The sequence below is a fragment of the Oxyura jamaicensis genome, chromosome 1, assembly GCF_011077185.1.
Source record: "Oxyura jamaicensis isolate SHBP4307 breed ruddy duck chromosome 1, BPBGC_Ojam_1.0, whole genome shotgun sequence".
NCBI classification, from domain to species: Eukaryota; Metazoa; Chordata; class Aves; order Anseriformes; family Anatidae; genus Oxyura; species Oxyura jamaicensis.
This window is the reverse complement of record NC_048893.1, coordinates 56781582-56801399: the sequence shown is the minus strand read 5'-3', so window position 1 is coordinate 56801399 and position 19818 is coordinate 56781582. Positions and strand designations below refer to the sequence as shown.

Below are 19818 nucleotides of genomic sequence, written 5' to 3'. Positions count from 1 at the left end.
ACAAAAACAGAAATTCTCGCTGAAGCAGACATGGCAAATATTCAGTCTTTTGCTTTGGTCTCTCTCTGGCCCTAATGTCCAATGTCTGTCCAAACCTGACAACACTAGGTTTGGACTAAACGCTAGTGGCTGATTTGGAGCTGAGCATCCCTTAGGACTTGAGTCACTGGTATTCATCTCGGGATAGAAGAAATAGATCCAGGAGGCTCTTGATGATACAGACTTTACACGTTAACCCAGAATAATTTTTCATTCCGTGGCAGAAAAGTTTCCTGGAAAGCCTATTGTAATTAAGATTATGAATGGATGCTGGCATTTTAATAGAGAAGGTCCTTTGTCTGTTCAAGCAGGGGGTCATCTGGTTCGTTCTGAAGAGTAGCAGAAAGGTGAGAACTTTGGGGTTAACTGTAATTAAGGCTGTGGAGAAAGAACAACCCTGGTTAGTCACCTTCTGTGAACATTAGTGAGCCACATGGACAGAAAATTTATCCTTGGAGTAGCGTGTCTTAGTCTGAGCAAAATACAACATCACCAAAGGAAAGTAAAATAAATACAGTGGTAATTTAGAATGGTTTAGTTAGAGGAGAGCTCACAGCAGGGTTACACACCCCAGTGTGACAGACCAAGGGCTTGGTGGACAGGACAGCAGCTGCATCATAGCGTTGGCTCCTCTCTCCCAGTTACAACTCCTTACCTTAAAATAGCCCACACAGCATTTATTGGTGGGGACTGACCCTGCATCCCTGGCTCATGGGAGCAGCAGTAGGTATTGAAGTAACAGAAGGGGTCATCCGGCAGCATCCTACACACAGTGCTCATCCTGGTAGTGGGGGACAGGGGCTCAGCACAGCTTTGTGGTGCCTCTCACCTACAGCAGGCTGCTAAGTACCTGGAATTATAAGTAAAGAAACCAGCTATGCAGCAACTATCTTCTGTTTTTCTTATTTGGGTTTCAAAAGCTTGGGAGCAATATCGGCGTGTTGCATGCTGAGTTAAAAATTGGAAATGTATTACCCTGATTTAGCATGGGACTGAGTAAATTGTATTCAGTTAAAATAGCAGATATCCTGCTGGGAAGAAAATAAGTATTTCTACTTGACTGTGTGACACCTAAGCTGCAACCCAGAGGTACAAGGGGAGGATTTGTGTGACCGAGAAATCCATTATCGCCAGATGCCAGGTCAGAGCTGGCTGGGGTGAGCAGCGCGGTGGTGTCCCAGGCAGGTCCAGCCCCACAGGCAGCCTGGAGGGCGGCCTCCTCCTCCTCAGGGTCTCGCACAGTGCCACCGTGGTGCCACCAGAGCACCTGCCAGGCCTTGGCCTGGTGGTGGTGCCATGTCCCTAGGAAGGCCTTGTCATGAGGGAGGCCTTGTCCTGAGGGAGGCCTTACTGCGAGCGCTAGCTGGTCTCTGCCTGTGTGGCCCTGCAGCATTTGCTGGGACCTTTGTTTGTGAAGGATGTAAAATACCTGGATTTGCAGCAGCAAGCGTAGCTTTTGAGGAGAGCTTTATGCTCTTTAACTCATGCTGATTCCAGCAGCCGGCATCATGAAGCTTGAAGGAGTCACAGGCAGACTCCTGTACACATGGCAGGGTCGTTTAGGTTGCTCCTAACACCTTCCCTGAGAGGTTCTTGGAGGTTTCTCATGCTGGAGATGCATCACTGTTTTACAGCACAGACATACCCTATTCTCTCCGTTAGGATTTTTCCCACATCTAAACGGAGTCTCTGTTGTTTAGCTCTGTTACTACACAGTCCACAGAGCAGGTTATATTCCCTTCCTCCTTCTGGAATTTATGTGTTTCTGTATTTACGTATCTACTTTGTCCTGTTTCCCCGCTCCACCCAGTTTATCTCACCCCTACTGCCATAATGTCTTGCAACAGAGAAATAAATGTCAGTGTTTCCATTGTCTCCTGGATGCCAGCTCTGTTAAAATGCAGTTCCTCACTGTTTTTTAAGGGCTACTCCCAGCTCCGCCCTGGCTGACTCCACGAATCCTCAGCCCAGTGCTCCTCCTGGTGCAGATGTCTGTGGCAGGCCTTTTGCTAACTTGTTCTCAAGCCTCTCCTTGAAAACCACTTCTACAGCTCCCACAGTAGGGATGCAATAGCACAGCACAGCAGATACTGGCTTCGAGCTTCTCAGTGTGCTGTTCCCTGGGCTTGGATTGTCCCAGTTTGTGACTCTTAGCAAGGGGTATCCAAGATGAGCCAGCGTAGCCCTTTCTGGCTCAGCCAAAAAGATCCAAGCACAACCTTGTGCCCTCAAATGTGGCATGCCGTTGCATCCTGCCACAAGGTCCTAGTCGTGAAATGGCCATTCCTGGGGACTGGGAATGGTTAGAAGGACCATGGCTGAGCTCCCATGTGTTACAGGTTGTACACTCAGGTATGGAGCCAAGCTCTAGTTATGTGTGCATGTGTTGGAGGGGAAAGGCTAGAAAGTTTTCATTTGAAAATGAAATTCATAAGACAGCCAGACCTTTCAGCTTTTTAATATGAGCAGTGATTTATAGCGGCACTTAAAGAATGAGCCAGAAGTGGCCAGATTCATCATGCGCTGTCCTTCCCTGTGGAGACGGCGGTGAGGCTGGGCTCAGGGGCAGAGCCCAGCCACAGAAAGGCCACGCAGCTTTGATCATCATCCCATCCATCAAGACACCTCTGGACCCAGCCCTAGGCTTCGTCCACTTGTTTTGGCTGCAAGAAAAGAAACGGATTGGCTATCTGCTGAATTCCTTTCCCCACTCCCTTCCTGCAGCTGCCTTGAAACACTGAGGAGGTGACAGCAAAATGCTCTTTGTACATGTGACAGGAGGCTCCAAGCTTGTCTTCTATATGTTAAGTCCCAAGAAACACACCAGCATTAGGTTTTTGTGCTGTAATTATTCTCAGCTCAAGACTCCTCTGTACTTCCCAATGATTTCTTGCCTCTCAGATGTATTGCATTTAAACTCAGTCATTTCAATTTTGCCTGTCCATTGTTTGCAGGATTCCCACAGAGCCTCAGAATAGCAGCAGGCACAGAGACACAGTTTAGTCACCCCGTTTGAACAGATCGTATGTCTTTCTCCTGGGTACTTCCAACTTTTCTATCTTCCTGTTCCAAAGAGACCTTTTACAAGTGTGTACATTCACCTTACCAGCCCCAAATCCTGCTTGCTGCATGAGCCCTGGCACCAAACAGTTTCTAGCAGAATGGCAATGGAAAGGCTTGAAAATATGTTTGGGTCTACAGAAGTTGTCTTTTTTTTCTTTAAAGTCTCACTTTTTTCTTCCTGAATTCATACCTGTATCTTTTATTGTTGGGCAGAGTACTTAGGATGTTAAAAAAAAAAAAGCTAGCTTTAACATATAGCTGGTATTTTTTGTTGCCAATCCCTGCTGTGACCCTCATGCCAGATAGAGAGCCAGCTTGTGGTTTTTCAAGGAGATGTCGCATTGTTTAGGCTCTGCGTGGTACCTTCAAGACAAAAAAGGCTAAGACTTAATGACCTAGTGGTGATGCTTTCCCAGGACGGTATTGGCAGCTTCAGCTGCATGTCTTTCTGCCACTGCATTTCGCCTGGTTTAGTGCTGTTTCTTCTCCGGGACCCAAAGACGAATGAATGCCAAAGTTAATGTTGATGTATCATTCAAATAACTGTAGCTTCTGGACACAAACAATGCAACTGCTGAATTGTTTCACCCTTCCCTTCTGCATGCAGACATACACATGAGGTGGGATGCATGTATAGGAGGAAGAAGGGAATGTGTGAAGCAGTTCAGGATTTTTGACAATACAGTGCTAGCAGCTGCAATGTAAGACTATTTTCACTCAGAAGCTTTGATCCTTTTTTTTTCATAGCCCTGGTGGGAATTTAAAATGTTATGGTTATCTTGGGTTGCAATACAGAGAATTACTTGAAATAAATGCATATTTTTCCTTATCTTTGTGGGGCAATAAGTTCAATGAATTAAATGGAGAAAAGAAAGCAGCTTTGTAATATTTCATGAATTTTCCTTCAGAGGATATACTTTGTCTTTAAATTTTTCTTAGCACAAATGCTCCTAAGTTAATATTAGTTTTATTATCTTGTATTATCCAGCCACTCTGTAGAGACATTTTCATAGCAAATTTGTATTCCAGTTTGTCCATCCTGAAGCTGTCAGCAAAGATGTTAAGTATTTCCATCTCCAGCATGCATTATGTGCTTTCTAGTCTGCTTTATTGGACTCTGAACAAATATTGATTGAGGTTTTGGTGGGGTTATTTGAGTTCTGGGATCTTTCGAAAACATTAAATCAAGAATAATATACTATGAAATGTAAAATAAAGTATGAAATCTTTCAAAGCCGTTACTTTTTTTTTTTTTTTTTCTTTTTTTTTCCAGGTCAGTTTAATTAAATCTCTGTACCTAAAATTTGCTTACTGTTTTAGATTCAGTGTCCTGATTCACATACTTATAATTGTCTGTCATCTACATAAATTGTAAAGAGTAATAGATATGTGTGATTTATTAGAACCATTTATGTTTGGACTATGACATAAGAAACATAGTTACTTCCCTTTATTGTCTAATGGTGAGTGTTTTTAAGAAAGCAATCTAAAACTTGGTGCATAGAATGCATATATACCAAGTATAGCAGTTCTAGATCCAAGCTTTAAAAGCCAGCCACTAAAACAATATCTAAAATATGTTTATAGTTTCAGGGCAGTCCATCAAGATTTTAACGATCTTATTCACACTTTTTATGCTGAAAATGGGATTGGAAATGTGCGTGTGTATAACCTCATGCTAAAAAAAACAACACCCCTAAACATTTGGGAAAATGTAAATAATATCAATAAACATTTTATACATTTTAAATGCCAAACACCTCCTGAAATTCAGATGATGTGGTTGATGGGCAGGAGGGAGAGCTGCTCTTATTTTGAGAGTTTTCACTCAAGTGAAATATTAGTCTCTGTAGATGTCACATAAGTAGGACCATTAGTGCCACCTATAGTTAGTCTGTCTGACACTTCTCACTTCAAGACCTTGCTTTCAGTGGGTTATGAGTCTGCTCCGCACAGCTCTAAACGAATACTCTCACAAAGAAGTTGGTGTAGATGAGCTCTGGTTCATGCTAAGCTAAGCAGTGCTACTGGATAGACACAACTCAGAATTCAGCGGAGATACTCCTGATTTTGAGAGCTTCATGGGCTGCAGATTGCAGGAATGGCACGGCAACTTGCGTAGTTCTAGCACAGGACGGACACCAAACCTCCAAACACAAGTGTAACTGAAGAACTAAATGCAGATGCAAATTCTTTGTTAATGCAAGGAAATGGCAGTATAGAAGGGTATTGGTCTGCAGCCCCCTTTCATATTGTTTGTCCTCTTTATTCCACTTTAAACTAACTTGGTTACATTACCCTTCATCCTGCCATGCCCAATGTCACGTTAGCACTCCCAGAATCGATTATTTGTGAGCCTGGTTACAGTAATTTGCAGAACAAGCAGCAGCTGCAGGCAATGCAATAAGAATAAATAAGCCCCTGCCTTATAGCAGGTTGAGGCACTTCTTTGCACTCTCATTTTTTATAGAGAGGTGAAATTTAATGAAGTTTGTTGGTTTTTTTTTGAGTGGCACCTTGGTTATTTCTGTCCTTCCATTCAAAAAGAGCTTTCATTGCAGCCATCTACATGAATTTTATTGATCTCTGCTCCTAGGCTGCATTACAGCACGCTGTTCAATTAAAAAAATAACTTAAAACGTCCTGTGTTTAAATCTGAACTTGCTACTTGACCATCAAGCTTGGAAAGGCCCTTAAATATTATTTTATCCTGCTGTGCCTAAGTAGCCAGAAGAAAAGACCTCCCATCTCATTACTGTAATTTACCTTGAATAACCTTCGCATTTCACAGGCTGAAGGCCGTAAATTCTCCAGTGTATGTATTTCTGGTCAGTGGGTTCTCTCTGGTGCACTGTGGAGACACAGCCCTAAACCACGGCAGATGCCTGTGCTTTGGCAGGAGCTCCGTTAAAGGCTCCTCGGTGCCATACCTGGCTGTGCTAATTTAGCAAGAGCAAGGCTTTCACGTCGCCCACCCCTTCAGTGAGAGGGCTGTTATCACCAAACCTCAAGAAAGGTCAGCAGGACACTCCTCTCTCAGCAAGGCAGGTAGCTCAGCTCCTCCAGGATGCATCACCCACTCTTTGTCAGCTGCAGCAGAAAATCTCTTCTTGGGTGGGGATGTCAGACTGCGTGGAGACATCAAGGGCCCTGTTCTGCTGACCATGCAAATGTGGGGTTGGGAACAGTTGGCATTGTGCAACACTTAATATACTGGCTTTTTTTTATGGTATAATGAAGTCTAGGAAAAAAAAAAAAAAGGAGCTTTCAAAACCGCATTTCCTGCATGGCTTTTCATCCATCAGCCACAGTACTGCAATTTATGAGAATAGGGCAGTACCCTTTTATTGTTACACTGCTCTTCAATATGCATTGTGTGCTACCAGCCAGGCCAGAGCAGGTGCAGAGCTGACCCCAGGGTGCTGGTGTATGTTTAGTAAATGTAGCTGGCAAAACTTTTATGCCATTTCTTCATATTTCCTCTGTGCTAAAAAGAGTGGGAGACAAGTGCCACTTCAAAATCCACAAGTGTTGTCTTTTAAGTGAATTTGATATAGCACAGTCTCGTTTGCAATTGCAAATACTAAGGCTGCATTTTTCCCCTTGCTCCGAATGCGTGAAAATCTCATTAATGTTGATGTGTGGAGAGAAAGTGCTCTAGACCATTGATGTAGGAATGAAATCAGGAGCAAAGCACAGCTCTACAAAGATTCATTCGTAGATTAGGGTCAGAAGCAACCAGTAGATTATTAAGTCTGACCTTCCATCTAATACAGGCTGTAGAATCTCATCCACTTACTTCTGTATTTATCCGAAGAACAGCATCAGAGAAGCAAATACAGTGCATTAACATGTTGCAATGTAGCAGCATCTTCAGGCTTTTCTAGTGTTTACCCTAAAACCAGAGACAAAGAGCAGTACTATGCTATATGATATAAAATCTGATGTAAAATCTGCAGAAGGAGAGAGATTTGGGCACTTTATCTGTCTGCAGAGGAGAATCTGTATGTCTGCATGTTTGCATAGGGTTTTGTTTAGTACTATAAAAATTGTTCTCTGGTAACTAACCCGGATAGAGCTGACCACTAGTTCTTTATCTCTCAGAGAACAGCACAAATTGAAATAGGGATTTTTTTTTCCTAAGAAAAAGTAATTTTCTTCAAACATCTGTGTGGTCCTTGACAACTGCTTTCTAACATCTTACTTTGGAGACTCCCAGCCAGTTTCACTAGGATATCTGAAGCACATTTCACGTCGGTTTTCTCCTCCCTTGGACTTCAACACAAAACGGCCCTTGAAATGCACCTGGAAGGCATTCAGGGGGATACCACACACGCACAAAAGACGAGCCAGTCTAAAGTGGTCACACTGGGCTATTGCATGTTTTAACCATTAGCCAACATTTTGCTGAACAAGGGACTAAGGAGATGAGTTGAGGAAAGTCCCAAGGAATTCGGAGGAGACGTGGTGGTTGGTGGTGCACAGAATACAGAGGTCCCAGGCTAAACACATAAATGTTGTCCTGGAGGAAAAATCCTCCTGCCCAGGTCTGAGGTGCACCAACGCCGTGGTGTTCCCATCACCACAAGAGCATTCCTCTGCAACCTACCGCAGCACAGAGGGAGGGAGAGTCTCAGCTGCTCAAGTGCTGCAAAAGCTTTTGCTGCCCTTGGGCGGGCAAAGCCTGGGCTTTTAGGGTTTGTCTGTAACAATGCCATTTCTATCTCCTTCATTCCACAGCTCACACATCCTATGACTGGCTTAGTTCCATTTTCCTGTCAGTAAGATGCTTTGGGGGGATCTTGTTGTCTGGTCTGGTTTTTGCCACTAAAGTGCATTTGAATCCTGTTTGTTGCTTTCTTTCTTGCTTTCTTTCTTTTATATGAATCAGGGCTTCTGGTATTGAAAGCAGAGATTTGATCCGTGACTGCAGGAACCCCCAAGCTCATGCAGAGCCATTTGCCCAGGGTATTTACCACACAAGGGAGGCGGAAGGCTCAATATAGCGCTGTAGCCAAAGGCTAAATACCCCCACAGCAGGTGAATGCAATCTGCATTGCCCCAACTGCTTCGTTGCAGCATCTTGTGATTCGTGTTAACCTGCCTGGAAGGCATTAAATAAACACATTGGGAAGACTCAGCATTGAAGAAGGCATCTCAGACCTCTTTGCCCATCAGACTGGAAGGTCAATAGTTGCCTTACTACTTGGCTTTGAGGCTAAACTAATTACTGTGCACAAGGCTCTTTGAAATTGACAGCTAAATGGTGTTAAGTAAACGTAAATGCCATTACCAAAACCTTCCCTCTGCTGCTTTGATAAAATTCATCCAGAATATGTAAAAAGGCATTTATATCAGTGAGGGCAGTCTGCACAGCAAAACACAGTGCTGTGCAGGGACACCTCAGGTAGCTCTGAAGAACCAAACGCAGGAGTCCTGCATCGGCCTGCTCCTTTACCTGGGCTAATATTCCACGTTTCCCAGAGTTCAGTACCTGCCTTAGCAGAAAATCTTCCTCCTGTTGCTGTACAGGATATGGTAGCTGGTAGCTGCTGCACAGCAGCCCAGTGGGCCCTGTGGGCTCCCCTTAAGAGGTTACAGCCTCTCCAAAGCATCCAGGAGCAATAATAGTAGAAAATTAGGGAGCTATTAACAAAATAATAAAGGGCTATGGGTGAATACGGTGCTGTGTGTGTTAGAAGGCTGTGTGCTCTTTCCTTCTGTCAGTCTGGCTTTAGCAGAGAGGCAAAATTATAGCTAATATTCTCCCAGCTCCCCAGGAAATCATGTCCGTGTGAATGGTCCCCTTAGGAACTAGCAGGAATCTCCATGGGCTTCATTTCTTCTGCCAAGGTCATAGCCAACAAACAAGCTGAGATTATTAATTCTCTAGCGTAAAGATATCAGCAATGAAACCACAAACTGTTTTCATTTTGACAAACTTTCTGAATCTGGTGTCTTCCTACCCTATCTCAGCAGCAAAAAGTCAGGCAGGGTCTGACTGCTCTAGCCGTGGGATGGATTGAGGAGTGGAGATCGGTTTCCCAGGGCTAAGAAAAGCGGCAACCACATCTCAGGATGTGAGTTTTGTGTAAATACACTTGTCACCGGGATGTGTAAGCGCTTACACGTCTTTGCATTAGCGTCAAAGTGAAACCCCGGGCAATGTGAAGAGCGTCAAAGCAGCTCGTACCAAGAAGTTTGGAGACAAAAAAGCTTTATCTTCTAGCACAGGAACATTTTTACTCAGCCTCATAATGAACTGTTTTAAGTTCCATACAAACACTAATCTGCTTTTCTGTGAATTGTTTAGTAAGTAGAAAGGCAGTAAAAGCTTCCAACCTGCTTGACTTACTGGTGCATGTTCTTTCTTTGCAGTTGTCCAACACGGCAATTCTTCATCAGATTAGACGAGACCAAGTGACAGACACGTGCCGAGCAAACAGTGTGTCCAGCAGGAAGCGCCGCGTGCTGACGCCCAACGATCTCAAACACCTGGTGGTGGATGAAGATCATGAAATGATCTATTGCTATGTTCCCAAAGTGGCCTGCACAAACTGGAAGAGAGTCATGATGGTTTTGACGGGAAGAGGCAAGTACAGCGATCCAATGGAAATCCCAGCCAATGAAGCCCATGTGTCTTCAAACCTGAAGACCCTCAACCAGTACAGCATCCCAGAGATCAACCACCGCTTGAAAAACTACATGAAGTTCCTCTTTGTTCGTGAGCCCTTTGAGAGACTGGTGTCAGCCTACAGGAACAAGTTCACACAAAAGTACAACACTTCCTTCCACAAGCGATATGGCACCAAAATCGTGAGGCGCCAGAGGAAAAACGCAACCCAGGAAGCTCTGCGTAAAGGCGATGATGTGAAATTTGAAGAGTTTGTGGCATATCTCATTGACCCACACACCCAAAGAGAAGAGCCCTTCAATGAGCACTGGCAGACTGTGTACTCCCTCTGCCACCCTTGCCACATTCACTACGACCTCATAGGAAAATATGAAACACTCGAAGAGGATTCGAATTACATTCTCCAGCTTGCAGGAGTCGGCAACTACCTGAAGTTCCCCACCTATGCAAAGTCCACGAGAACTACTGATGAAATGACCACAGAGTTCTTCCAGAACATCAGCTCGGAGCACCAAACACAGCTGTATGAAGTCTACAAACTTGATTTTTTAATGTTCAATTACTCAGTGCCAAGCTACCTGAAATTGGAATGAGGGATGGGTTGGGGGGAGAGTGGGGAGAGAAAGCTTGTTTTATTTAAGATTTTTATTTGTCATAATAAATATGGAGAGTGGGTTATTTTGTAAATTAATATTTTTTTTTCTTTTTTTTTTTGAATGATGCTGCGAGCAGCACAGTCAAAATTATTTAAATCAACTGTAAGAAAGGACAGCTCTCTTTGCAGGGTAACAGGATTGTGACGATCTAGCTGTAGAAATGAATAATACTGCTACACTGTTTGAAAAAATGTTAATCGTGTTCTGGTGAATTTCATTGATCTTGCATTCCTCAAATTCTAATTAATGTTATTTATACTTATTTAAAACATGGTCTCTTGGTAGGTTTCACTTTAGCAACAGAGATAAGATAACATTTGGACAAAAGGAATCTGGTTTTGTACTTTCTTCAGTTGAGCTTGTCTCTGGATAATAATATTCTTCCATTAGCCTTTCATACAGGTAAACACAGGCGTGATTCTTGATACCACATGCTTTGAGAATAATGATGGAAATAATTTCTGCAGAAAGTGATATTGCACTTAAGCATACTAAAAAGCTGTCTTTCTAGCCCTGAAAGGGAAAAAATAAAACAGATTTTGATAGATACGTGATCTCTAAAACCCATGGCTAAAAGAAATGTGAATGTATTCTTTGGGAAGAGAAACCATGAACTTTTTTAAAATCTAGACTTACTGGTTTTATCAAGAATATGAGTCCCATTGTCTCATCATTTGAAGCCCACCCGCACAAATGAATGCATATTTGTGGTTGCTCGATCTGAAAAATCAGCATTTTGATAGTGGCTGTGGAGATATTTAAATGCCCGAAGCAATTGGTGTTCACTTAAGTCATATCCAGGATGGGGTTACTGGGGGAGCTTCATCCTCTGACAGTCATGCCTCTCTACTTGATCTTAGGGTGGGCAACCAGAATTGGCTAATGTGCTTCAAAAACACCAGTCACAATATGTTGCTATAAAGGATGTGGGGATGTCATTTAAAAAGTCAGAAAGTCATCTTCATGTTGATCTCTAAGCATGCAAGGCAATAAAAAAGGTCTCTAATCTTCCTACAAGCTGGTTTCATGGCTTTTTCCTGTGGGGAAGGGGGAGTCTTCTCTTTTCAGTTGTTGCTGACAGGGATGTTTCTGATTTCCCATGGTTAGGATTTCATCTCAGTCAGGTCTAGTGTAAGAGCATGGCCTTTTCACTGAAGATGAATGTCTCCGTGGCAGTTGTTTCATTTGCTTTAATGCGATACCCGTGAGACGTGCAGCCCGGAGGGCAGCAGGAGCTGAGTGGGACGTAGTCCAGAGCCACCCACGGGTGTCCTGCCCCGGGGCCTGCTCAGGGCCAGCGCTCACCTGCCTTGGGCGCTGCGTTGAGCAGGGATCCAAAGCTTTCCTCCAGTACCAGGGATCCGAAGCTTTCCTCCAGTACCAGTGCCGGTAACGTCCTCAGGGTGGCCGCCTGTGTTTGTGCTGCCAGGCAAGCTACAGCTTTCCAAAATCAAGGGGCAGCTTTGATTGTGGGAGGCTTCGTTAACCTGGGGTTTTGTTCGGGGAACAAAAGAGAGGAGATTGGCAAAAGGAGGCCTTAGGCGAGGCACTTGTGGGAATGTTTGATAGCTGTTTGCTAAAATGGGGTTTTGAATTGCCTGCATGTGTATCTTATGATCAAACCCAACACTTCCAAAAATTAGTGAAGATTTAGGTAAACTCAGTGGAAGGCGGAGAAGTATCAGAGCCAGATCCTGACAAAGTTGCAATGTATATAGTAGCTGATAATAGCTGCTGAATTACATAGCCTCCAGGATGCTACATGGCTAAAGAAGTAACATAGGTCTGTCTTATTTTGTAAAAATAAGTCACTGAGTAAATCTCAGTGGAGAACAAATTAGCATAGCAAACAACAGCTGAACTCCTTTCATGATTGTGCTCAGTCTTACCCAGGCTTTGGGTCTTTATTTTTTTAATCATAGCCTCCAAATAAATCTCTCATCCACTCTGGAACAGGCACAGTTTTTGTAACCCAGGTCCTATTTATAACCCCGATGGCTGGTAAAGCACTGGCTGCCTGAATCTGACAGCTCTGAATTCCTGAGTGGTTTCTGATTGCTGACTAGTGCTTTACTTGAAAGCAGTTTGTCTCATTTAGAGTATGTGGAGCTGTTGCAAGTGCCTATCACAGTGTGCCCTGTCTTTCTTTTATTTGTAGTTTGATGGGTATATGGTTGTTAAAAAAATAAAAAATTGTATGAGGGTAGATTCTCCCTTCCCCCCCCGCCCCATCCTGCAAGCTGTTACTGTGCGTGTTTCATGTTGTATCCAACAGCGCTAATATTTTTGTCCCATTTTTTCCTCAGTTATCTGTTAATCCACTCCAACAGAATGTGATTTTTTTTTTTCATTTAAGAAAGAAAAGTTGCTTCAGAAAGTAAATATTTTAAAAGCAGGATGTGCATTCTCCCTTCTTTCTGTACTTTTTGCCTCGCTCTCTCATCACCACATTTTTATCAGTTCTTAAATATTCTCTTTAGCTTCACTGCTTTGGAGACACACACACCAAAAAAACAACCACATGTAGTTGACAGCTCTGATAAGGAAGCTTTAGGTGAAAAAGTGTGTTTAGAAGATCTGAGGGCTGGGCGCTGCTGGAGCTGGGATTGTTGAGAGCAGTGCTGGGCTCATTCGCCCCTCTCTGCCTCCATGCAGAGGCCAGCTTGAGGCGGGTGCCCAGTTCTGACATGGCCTCTGTGCAGTCTGGAGCAGGCAATCCCTTGCTATTTAAAATATCCTGATCCCAAACTGCTGCAATCTGTCAATTTAATGTTTAATCTGTTCTGGGGTGCTGTGAGTTGGTTGTAGATTCCTGTTTAAAGTGAAGAGCTGAGATGCTGGATATGATCGTGTCCTGTATGTTGAACGCAAAGCCCTCATGAGGTTGAAGGAGGACCACAAATGTTAAGGAATAGATTTTGTTTGGACTACTGGGTGTGCTGTTTTGACTGAGCCAAAAAATAAAAAAAATAAAATCCCTTTCCTATGACCCCACGTTGAAGGTTGTGCCTCCTCATAGCATCGAGCTGGTGGCCACCACCTGCAGTGAGGGGACCAGAGCACGCAAACCCAGCAGGGGTCTGGCCTGCTCCTCAGCATGGCCTCCTTGCGGGGTTCATTTTATAGCTGTGGCCACACCAGGTCCCAGGAGACAAGCAGGCAAAATTCAAAAAACGGATGTGTCCGTGGGACCACAAGGCCAGCCGGGAAGCTGCTGTTTAGGAAAGAGGTACAGCAGTTAAAGTTGAGCAGTGGTGAAAGTAGAGAGGAGCCAGCGGGTTCCTCGCAGTCAGTCCTGCTGCCCACCTCAGCCACCAGCCCCCTCAAAGCCTCTGGGCCTAGGAGTGTTGATATCCATGCAGGAGTCGCTGGTGCTGCCCCATCATCTGGCAGGGCCAGCACAGCCCAGCAGCACCGGCTGCTCCTCCCTTGGCTTCGCCCTCACAGATCACCCCAAGCACCTTAACCTGGAGCCCAGCCTGGATTTGGCCCACCTGAACACAGTGGTGGCTTCAGGGCGTGGGGGGCCCCAAACCCAACTTCTTCCATGTTTCGGCCTCTTCATAAACCATGCCCATTGTCACAGAAACTTGCAAACTGCCTGAACCATGCGCTGCATAAGACCTGTGAAATAATTCACAAGCTGAAGTGCTTTTAGAAGTTGACCCCAGATGTCTTAGGGTTTCACTGTAGTCTGCTGCACTTTTCAGGTACAAAAAGGGACTGTCCTTACTATTACTCTTGTTACAGAGAGTGTTATTTTCTTACATGCATGCACAATACAATGTGTACGAATAATTTAACATCAATGTGGGGTTGGATTTTTTTTTTTTTTTACCTATTTGTATGCAGTAGAAGGCTTGTTGTAGAAAAGTATCTCCTCATACCTAAATATACTGTTAATAAAGAAAAAAGCTAAGTTATACATTGCCAACACAAGTGTGAACTGCTCATGAATCTTTCCTTGAAAAGCCATTCAAGCCTGATTATTTTTCTAAGTAACTTCAATTAAATTGAAGAAAGAAAGTTCCTCTCTGTGTGCTTTATTTCTGGCTCATGCTTTCAGGGTTGAGGGTGGGATTTTGTTCACAAAGCTTTGCTTTCTCACAAGGGTTATTGTAGCAGGACAAGCAAAAGACTCAAAATTTGCTGTGGCACAGCAAAGCTATCATCATCTACCAACACTCCTCATTCCCTTCCTCTTGGAGTTCCCAGCCAGCATAGATGAGGGCTGTCAATTTAAGACTGTAGGATGCACAGAAACATAGTCCCACCTCAAATGAGGGTGCTTTGCAGCCAGTTCAATGAAATAAACTCCTACTATCTGATGAGCTTTAGGTCATGTTCTTGCCCATCCTCATGAAAATTTGCTAACAACAGCTTAGTGTTAAACATTTCCAGCAGGCCTCAAACCTGTGTGGCCTCATCTGTGATTTTCACTGAGACCACAGCTAACCCCAAAGCAGAAACTTCCAACTGGGCTTTGAAGACAAACCTGGGTGAGGAAACCAGCACCATAAATTATTTAGGCAAAACATACATTTAGGAAATACCTGCTCACTGTGATGGCTGTGATAGCTGGTGGTCAGCTGGGACATGCTACTGCTGCTGCTGAAGACCACCAAGGCTAGACAGGGTCAGCCGTGGTTTCAACAAGCCAATACCTCCGGGGATAGAGGGCTCACAGCCTCCCTGGGTGCCCTGTTCCATTGCTATACTACTTTCCCAGCAGAGAAGTGTTTTCCAAGTTGCCACTGTGCCACTGTCACCCTTCAGATTGTGTCCATCTACTAGAAGGAGAGTTTGGATTCCCTTTCTTTGTACGTCCCTGTCAAGTAGCTGGAGGCTGCTATTAGATTCCCAGCTAGCCACATTATCACCAGGCTAAATAAGGCCAAATACTCAACTTCCCCTAGGAGATTATATGTCTCAGGTCTCTCAAAATTGTGGTAGGCCATCACTAGGCCCTCTCCAGCATCTCAACATCCCTCTTGAATTGAGGAGGGCCCAAAACTGGATGCCATATTCTGGATGCAGCAAGGCCAGCGGCAAACAGGCCCTTTGACCTGCTGGCCCCTGCAAACTGCACCGTGAGCCATGTTATTCACAACAGGAGCAGAGAGTTAACAAACAGAAGACATGAAGTGTGCTGAGTAGGTGTTGCAGCACCTGTTGGGACACTCACTGTTTGTCATTAGCGTCCGAGCCCATTCCCACTGCTAACGCGCCCCCGCCCTAATTAGCAGGCAGAGTTGCAGCCCAGCTTCCCGAGCTGTGCAGCATCGAGGCAACAACCTCCTTGCTGCCAACACCACCAATTTGTTTCCTCTACAATCTCGATCAGAGAGGGAGGTAATTACGGAGGTCTCAAGAAGGTCTCAGTCTAAGTGAATGCTCAGCCTGGCTCCAGACACCGCGCTGATTGCTCTGCCTCCCCCGGCAATTTGGCAGGCATTACACACGCTTCAAAGCAACCCAACCCCGTTCTGTCAGTACAGGGGCTAAGAAAGCTGCTGTGCTCCTCTGAGGAGTCTACCAGCTTCGGTAACAGCTGTATTCATTCACAGGGATGAAGTGCCCACCACTGCCCCATGCCAGCAAGGCTGTGGCACACCCAGGGGGGAGATGAGTGTGGAGCACGGGGGCACGCGAGGAAGCGGCCGGATCCCACCCATGCCCAGGCAGGCAACAAACCCGTGCAGTAAGCCCAGGGGAGGTGACACAGGGATTGAGTGGAGCCTGCCCCTGTGGTCATATAGCATGCTCAGTGTGGGCACGACCTTTCATCTCGAAAATACATTTATTTCTAGCATAATTAAAAAAATAAAATCTGGGAAGCTGGGAAGAAAAGAGGAAAAAAATAAATAAATAGACAAGTGCAGCCACCAGCAGAGTAGAAACTAGAGCATATGCTTCCTAAATTGCCGTGCAGGGCTTTTCTCGCTAGCTGTGTTACACATAATTACATACAAAACTCCTGATGCCACAGAAAAATAGCTTGCCTTTCCAGTTGCACTTACAGCTCTGCCATAGCTTGAAAATTTTGAAAAACTAGAGACCGGTTCTACTCTGCAGTGCTCGAAAGGACAACATATCCTAGAGCAACCTCCCCAAATTGCTTGCAAATCAGTTGTTAAAAATCTGTTTGAAGAGAAGAAACAACCTTATTTTCCCTCTTTAAGTGCTGCACAGCTTCCCTTTTTACCCCGTATGCCCCATGCCAGTCTGCGGGAGTGCTCAGGCTTCTGGAACAGGAGACAGCCCTGGCCACTAACCCACCTCTGCTGGGTAAGTCCGAGGTGCTTAGGACTGAAAGTGGTGCCTTATTCACAGGGGTAAGTATAGAAAATATTCTCATTGACTATACATTGTCTGAAATCTCTTTTCCCACTGTTTAAAAAATGTTACTGACTTTAATATTGAAATTGGATTCTCTTTTTTTTTTTTTTTTGAGTGAACGTTTTTTTTGATAACGTTTCTTTAGCTGTTCAGCAGCACACACAGCCTATCAATTTGCAACAAATGCACAGAATATTTGGAAAACAAGGTTTTGCATTTCAGGTAAAATGATGTGCTTTTAAAAACTGCATTTCAGTCAGAGATTTTAATTAAGAAACAAGCAACCAGCAAAGCTGCTTCCCTCAGCCGGGGAAAAATCAGAAGTTTATGACATTGTTTGTATTTTTTGACTAATATACCCAGCTGTCAGGGTAACACACAGCTGAATAACGACAGTTAATCCATTAGGCTTCAGTTTATTCTAAAACAGAATTATACTGTGGCAATCCATGACTTTTTAGCTAGCAAGAGGGCTCCATGGTGTCAGCAGCTATTTGCAGTCCTACATCCTTGAGAAGCTGCTGCCCATTGCAGCCTCCAGCTTCCTGGAAAAGCTTCTGCAAAGCCAGCAGTTAGGCATCACCTCGGCCTTTCTTAGGCTTAATTTAGTCGGACCTATTTTAGCAGAAAACTGTTGTACTCAGCTAAAACAGGTTGTTTTGCTTCTAAAATAGGTGTTTTTTTGTTTGCGTTTTTTAATAATGGTTCACTCAATTAGTGCAATCAATCAATGCATTTTTTTTGCCATTTTGTAAACTTGCAAGAGATGGATGTAGGAAAAAATGTCAAATCAGACCATGCAGCATAGCTATGGAAAGATGAGAGCTGTTTGCAGAGACATCCATGTAACAGCTAACACCTGTACTCAAAATAATAATAATAATAATAATAATAATAATAATTTAAAATCCTTCCTGGGATTGTAGGTATATGTGATTTATTGAGAGTTTTTCCTCCAGTAAAATGGAAAGAGATAACAATTCAGCTATTGTGTATTAATGTACTTTGCTATTCTATCATAAAAATGTTACTGCTGTATATGCAATAAGATTTTATGTGCAATATGTATCGTTCCTACAGCAGATGCTTTTAAGACTCCCTTTTTCACTTAGGAAAATTTCAAAAATTATATCTGCAATTATTTTTTATGAAAAAAAACCTTGAAGTCAATGGTGCAAGAATTAGAAGGAGGAACAGCTGAGTGAAATTCAGATGAGATATTAAGTCTGTGTAATTATGGAAAAGGAATGGGAGGAAATTTAAGATGCAAAGCCTCTGCAGAACATTTTGGGAGTCTCATTGTGAGATATTTAGAGTTAAATCAGAGGACAGTGTTTAAGACCACAACAAAGTGAACAATCTTGCCTTGCTTATGGTGGCATGTTTCAGGTTATCTGGCCACTCTTTCTTTGTCAGGGCTACTGGAAGTGGCCATAAACCTATGAATGACTCATGTCTAACATTCATGAGCGTTGCCGTGCTGGGAAGTGCAGCTGGATGATAGCACGCAAGCTCCGTCCCAGTTTCTCAGCGAGGAGTTACACGCCTTGTTTGCAGTGTCTAATTCCAGTCTAATTTTTCATCAGTGTAAAGACATCAGATGGAAAGCACTCAGGTCAGCACTTCTCAAATAATTACCTGGTGTCAGGTTTAAGACATTCCATGCTTGGTTTTGAATGGCGGAGGCCCCACCTGAAGCCATTAGGAACAGTGTTTCCTCCATACCTTAATCCAGGCTGAGGCTGCAATCAGCCTCTTGCTTGCAGGTGCTGTCACAGTCCCTGTGATGGGTGTTACTGCTAACTCCTCTTTTATTATCAAATTGTCATGCAAAGTGAGCTTTTCAGGTGAGCAGAGATTTGCGTCTGGAGACAGAGATGCTCGTTTTCCCTCTAGCAGAACATTTCAGTAGATGTACTCAGCCAGGTGTGCTTCTGCTTAGAAGTAAAATAGCACACTCACATCTTCCTTTGATCAAATAAAAAGCCTCGGGATAATTAGCTGAAGAGATGCTGGTGATGGCTAATGGTTTCCTTCTGCACCAGAGATCTGACTGATGTGAGCTGGGTGTACCTCAGGACAGACGTGAACTGCATGCTGCTGCCTGCTGCATTGCCGGGACCTTCCCTTTTCAGAGGCTATCAGACCATGGAGAAGCATCCTAAAACGGGCCATCCTAACCCTCTGCCACTCACAGGGGTTCATTTTTAACAAGTGACCGTGAGAGTTTCCTATGCAGAGCCAATGTGGCTACCTGTATTTTTTTGACCATTTTCTATGAAGACAATTGAGTTCATTGTGGGTTGTTGACTGAGGCTTCCAGGCCATGTCACCTGCTTCAGAAGAACTGAACTGATGTCAGTGCTATGACAAAGCTGGCTCTTCTCTTTGGTCACTGGCACCCCATGTAGCTCAAGAGAGAAGCAGTCTGACCTTCCTAATGCTGCAGGGAAACTGGGTGAGTTACTGAGCACACAGCTGTACACTGCAACACAGCCTTCCTCATCCTCATCCTGAGGGCTTACATTGGAAAAGAGAACCCCAAACACCGAAAGGGCTTTCACAGCTCCTTATCTAGCAGTAGACATGACTGAACATAGGTGAGGGATACACATAGCCACGACAGGATCTGGAAGCAGGGCATCTGCAGGTGTGCTGTGGCTCCAAAATAATCAGGTAACTAACAGCAGGCTTTGTGCTGAGAGCCTCAGTTCAGAAATCTGCCACAGACTGAGTGTTGGAGTTGAATGGGAATTACCAGTCAGAAAGGTGAGCAGTTATTACATGTGACAAATGAATCCATGTCATGAGAAGCTTCTTACATTTCTCTTACAATAGGACATTTTTTTGTTTCTGGCAGGGAGTGCTAAAAATGTTCAGGTTTGTTTCTCTTAGCACAATTTTGAAGGCTATACCTATTCCAGAGGCGCGTATGCATTAATCAGAGCTTTAAGTGTAGATTCTGTACCTATTAAATATTTATGTTATGCAATAATCTCATTAGAAATACTTTAAAATATTTACATGCCTTAATAAATGTTTAAAAAGCATTTTATTTATTTATTATTTTTTTTGTACCAAACAGCA

General features: G+C 43.8%; 1 protein-coding gene across 2 annotated transcripts in view; it reads left to right on the top strand.

Annotated features, from left to right (window-relative positions):
* The window catches only part of CHST11 (carbohydrate sulfotransferase 11), a 173902-nt gene extending 159481 nt beyond the window's left edge, over positions 1-14421 (top strand). For both annotated transcript variants that reach the window (XM_035341528.1, XM_035341523.1), the window contains exon 3: positions 9481-14421. In XM_035341528.1, coding sequence (XP_035197419.1) covers positions 9481-10329 — 849 coding nt within the window. In that variant the 3' untranslated portion in view covers positions 10330-14421. The remainder of the gene's footprint in view (positions 1-9480) is intronic.
* The last annotated feature ends 5397 nt before the right edge of the window (positions 14422-19818 follow it).